Source organism: Cynoglossus semilaevis, chromosome 11, assembly GCF_000523025.1.
Source record: "Cynoglossus semilaevis isolate Cse_v1.0 chromosome 11, Cse_v1.0, whole genome shotgun sequence".
Lineage (NCBI taxonomy): Eukaryota > Metazoa > Chordata > Actinopteri > Pleuronectiformes > Cynoglossidae > Cynoglossus > Cynoglossus semilaevis.
The window spans coordinates 17,061,497-17,065,946 of record NC_024317.1 but is presented as its reverse complement, the minus strand read 5'-3'; the positions used below and the strand labels follow the sequence as shown (position 1 = coordinate 17,065,946).

At 40.0% G+C, this 4,450-nt stretch overlaps 1 protein-coding gene across 2 annotated transcripts in view; it reads left to right on the top strand.

Moving 5' to 3' along the window:
- Positions 1–682: 682 nt before the first annotated feature.
- The window catches only part of cldn19 (claudin 19), an 8,624-nt gene continuing 4,856 nt past the window's right edge, over positions 683–4,450 (top strand). Inside the window, exon 1 of one of the 2 annotated variants that reach the window (XM_008321027.3) lies at positions 683–1,510. In XM_008321027.3, the coding sequence (XP_008319249.1) occupies positions 1,288–1,510 (223 nt within the window). In that variant the 5' untranslated portion in view covers positions 683–1,287. The remainder of the gene's footprint in view (positions 1,511–4,450) is intronic. The other variant, XM_008321028.3, reaches the window with a different exon arrangement.

The window sequence follows — 4,450 nt, the reverse complement described above, 5'->3', positions numbered from 1 at the left end:
GACTTCTGTTGTTATGTTTTAACAGAAACTTCTTCAGAAATTGTTTTTACCTCTTGGGCTCAGCTGACTGAGCTTTGATCACACTGCATATCCAAAGACTCAGGGTGTACAGTAGGCATGCATGTAGACACAAACACACTCACAAAGTGTGTGTGTTTATGTGCACATGGCTTGGTTCCGGATTAGTGAGATCACATGTATCTCCACATCTGTTTTTTTTTTTTGTTTTTTGTTTTAATTTTCTGAAGATTAAGTTCAGAGTCAGGTTCAAAACCAAATATATATTTATCAACGCAAAGCAACAAAAACAACAAAATCTCACTTGGTCAAAAGGCATGGACTCCAAACACAGCACACACCCAGACCAATGAACAGTGCCACAAACAATGATCCCACAAAGACAGAGTGAAGGAGAGAGGGATATATATACCCATAGCACCAGGTGAGTGTGATGACACAGAATAACCTCACACAGCAGACGGCAGGAACAGGAAGCAGACAGACCCAACACAGCTGGTACAAGGCGCCACCAAGGGATCAGAGCATCTACATAAAAAACAGACAAAATGTCAATGTACAATGAGTACAATATATATATATATATATGTTGTTATTGGCCTAAACATTTGCCTTGTTTGCCCTCCGTGGACATATTTGGCCTTTTCTGCCTCCTCCTTACAGATTTGCTCTTTATCCAACCAGGCCATCCCTCCTTCTTTCCAGTGGGTGTTCCTACAATACTGGGAGGTCCAATCACAGAGCAGTTCTCTTCTCCATCTCTTTGTGGTCAGCCTACAACCAGTACTTTTGTGTTGTGTTTTTTTTCTTTTTAACTTTTTTTTTGCTATTCCTCATTGAGCCACTGCGGTCCAGAGCAGAGAGAACGGCTGTAGATGTGGAAGTCAGCAAACAGCAAAGCAGAGACAAAGAGAGACTTGGAAGAAGCCATGCAGCAACAAGAGGTTGTTGAACTGAACAACTGACCACCAACCTACCACGGAGGACCGTTCTCAGGGAAGTATCAAGTCAGTCCCCCCGCTGAGACGAGCCAGGAGACACAAGGACAAGGAGTGGACGTCGACATATGAAGGCTGAAGCAGAGCGGCAGAAGGAGATGCTCAGAGGGTCAGGGCAGTGAACAGACGAGTGAAACCAAACAGAAGATTCCTGCAGGTGCTTCCTCTTCAGAAGACAACACACCAAAAGAAGTGACTGCAGACACACTGAGGAGAGAACGGAGAAGAGAAATCAGACAGAGTTAGATTTAGTAAAGCACAACTAGATCAAATGGCCAACTCGGGTCTGCAGCTGTTGGGTTACTTTCTGGCACTGGGAGGTTGGATCGGCATCATCTCCACCACTGTTTTACCCCAGTGGAAACAGTCGTCCTATGCAGGTGATGCCATCATCACAGCTGTGGGTCTGTACGAAGGTCTGTGGATGAGCTGTGCATCTCAAAGTACAGGACAGGTGCAGTGCAAGATCTTTGACTCCATGCTCTCTCTAGACAGTAAGTACAGTTGGACATTGTCTACTACTGAGCAACGTCTTCCTTTCATTCAGGATTATGATTATAAAAAGAATCTTCTAATAATTTACTGTTAAGCTTTAACTCAATAACTTCCTAACTGTATTGTACACCAAATAAGTAACAGTGTCAATTCTAATCATTTAATATTCCATTCTGTGATGTGACTACATAGGATTTCTTTTTGCATTTTAAGATGTTTAACAGCAATATTGGTCTAACTTTTTTTAAATTTTTTATTCTTTAAAATGTTTTTAAAGATGGATTACAAATCTCCACTCTTGTCACTGACCCTTTCATTTGGCCCCACATTTGAACCAGCCAAAAACAGAAGGAAGAAAACAACTCCCCAGGCTTCCTGTTCTGGGATGTGTTAAATTCACCAGCTGTAAATCTAACATTACTGACATTCACATCTTTGATGGTGCTGAGTGCGGGCAACAAAAACTCCAGAACATCATTAAACATTATGTGCAAGAAAAAGGAAGGGGGTCAGGAATGTGGAGTCAAGGCATGAATTAGATTAGTATGTTAGAGTCTTGTCATCTGAAATCAGTGAGTAGGAGCCAGTGACTCATAATGAATGGCCCCTGGAATAAATCACTTCATTTAGTGGCTCCTTCAATCATCCATGTATTTATTCATTAGAGATTTTAATGAAAAGCTCTGTGGGTGGAAGATTTATTTTCACCAAACAAATAAACCCACTGTTTGGAATGATTTGTGTTTCAACAATTATGGATGTGGCACAAATTCCTCGGAAAACATACGAGGTACGTTGTCCAAGTGACTGATTATATTACAACATTTGCTGTGGAGTCCTGTGCTGATGTTCCATCTCCTTTGGTTCTCGGCGACAAGAACGGCGTATTGTCCTGGTAGATGAATAGAGACTGTTGGTAGAAGAAAAGAGCAGTGTAAAGCCAAACACCAAAGATATGCTCAGAATGTCTTCTGTCTTCCACACACGCACACATTGTTCCATTTATCCATAAACACACCCAGTGAGTGCAAGTTCGCCTATTAAAGAAAAACACTAAAGCATGGAGTTCAAAGTCAAGGCCCGGGGGCAAATTTTTGTTCATGAAAACCACCAAATATGGCCACCAATTGTATATGACTAAATGTCAATAATAATTTAATTTTGCCATTTAGGTAATTATATATTATTATATTTTTTTTTTAAATGCTTTTTTGTTCATTTAAAATGACAAAGCAAAAATTATCTGCACACACTGTTAGCATTGTAGAATTAAACCTTAAAAAAAGACTTTTTCTAAGATATTTGGGTTTGACGGGAGCTTGAGAAACTGAAGAGCAGAGCTACATATCATGTGACGGATCAGTTCATCTATGGTGTGGTGCGGTGTTAAATACTGTTGTTTTTCTCATATGTTTAACTCTGAATGAAAATGGAAAAAAAAAAACTTCCTTTCCCCTGCGCTCACAGCAGGAGCAGCATGTGACAAAGTCGACTTCTGTTCACCTGACTGTGCTGCTCTCTACTGTTTCACTTATGCAACTGTAAGGAATGCGCAGCTGTGTAGTACTGTTCTCTTATGGGAGGGAACATATATGAGATATTATAGGTCATTTTGGAGGTTAGCTGTTATGCTAGTGCTGAAATGACACCTCTTTGAAACAGCAATTATCAACAAATAATTGTAAAAATAATCAAATAAAAAAGAAATCCAAAGATAGAATCTGTATCACACAATCACACATAATATCAAAGTTAAAGTTCTGATTTTAGATCTGATTCAGATTTGCCAAAAAGTCATCATTTTGTAGATCGACCTGGTTTTGTGGCTGTTTAAATAATACTTGAAATGAGAAAACAAGTCTGAAATTTATATATTTAAATTTATATATATAATATATAAATAATGTATATTTGAAAATCTATTATTTTTAAGTGGCAGTTATAACTGAAATTGTTTGAATAATGTCATGTTATGTTGCTATCCATGTCATTTACATTCAGTTCAGACTAAAAGGACACTCACAGGACATACAGCATCATATCGGTTTCTATTATTATTATTTTAATTACAGTGAGTTGTTGTCAAAGGCCGTCATATTACACTTAAATGTCGTCCTAGTGTTTAATGCACAATAAAAGTCACCAGTGACATTGTGGCACTACACAAAGGGACCACACAGTCCCATTGTGTAGTGCCACACACCCACACGCACACACACATACACAGAACGCTCTTTGAAAGCCTGTGGCTGGCACTGCCAACCTTGGCAGTGGAACGGCGGTGGTGGCGTGGCCACTCACCCCAATCCCTCTCTTCGTCCTGCTTTAAATGTTCTCCTCAATCTGTGTGATCTGAGGGAGAGATTTCCGTTGGCTGAAGAAGTGTCACAAGGTGTCAGAGTGTGTCAGAGGGCAGAGGCTGAAACTGAGGGCAAAGACAGACGACACAGAGGAAGAAGAAAAAAAAACAAACCAACCTCTGTTGAATACCATTCAGATAAAAAGGAGCTTCGGATCAATGAGTCACTCTAAAGGTCTCTCTATCCTCCTCCCTCTCTCACCATTGGTCCTTTGAGCTCAGACTCTAAAGTGTTCCACAACTGTGAAGCTTTGATAACTGTAGAAGGATCTTTGTCAATGACAGATGATTTCTACTGTCAGGGTCAAACATTTCTGTCTAATATTGTTATATCAGCGTCAAAGATTAGTTAAGAAAACACACCGTTTTCTTCCCTCTTCTGTATTTCAGCAGTTTCGTCGCAGTTATGAAACTGAAAACATCATCTAGATGGTGACAGTCTGATAAAATGCCCAGCATTGCTCCGGTCACAGCATGTTTGTGTGTGAAGTTGACACCAGTGTTTTGTAGTGTCGGTGACAGCCCTGTGAAAACAATCATGCTTTGTGACCAAATCCCACTGTGTAAAACATGTAAGGCA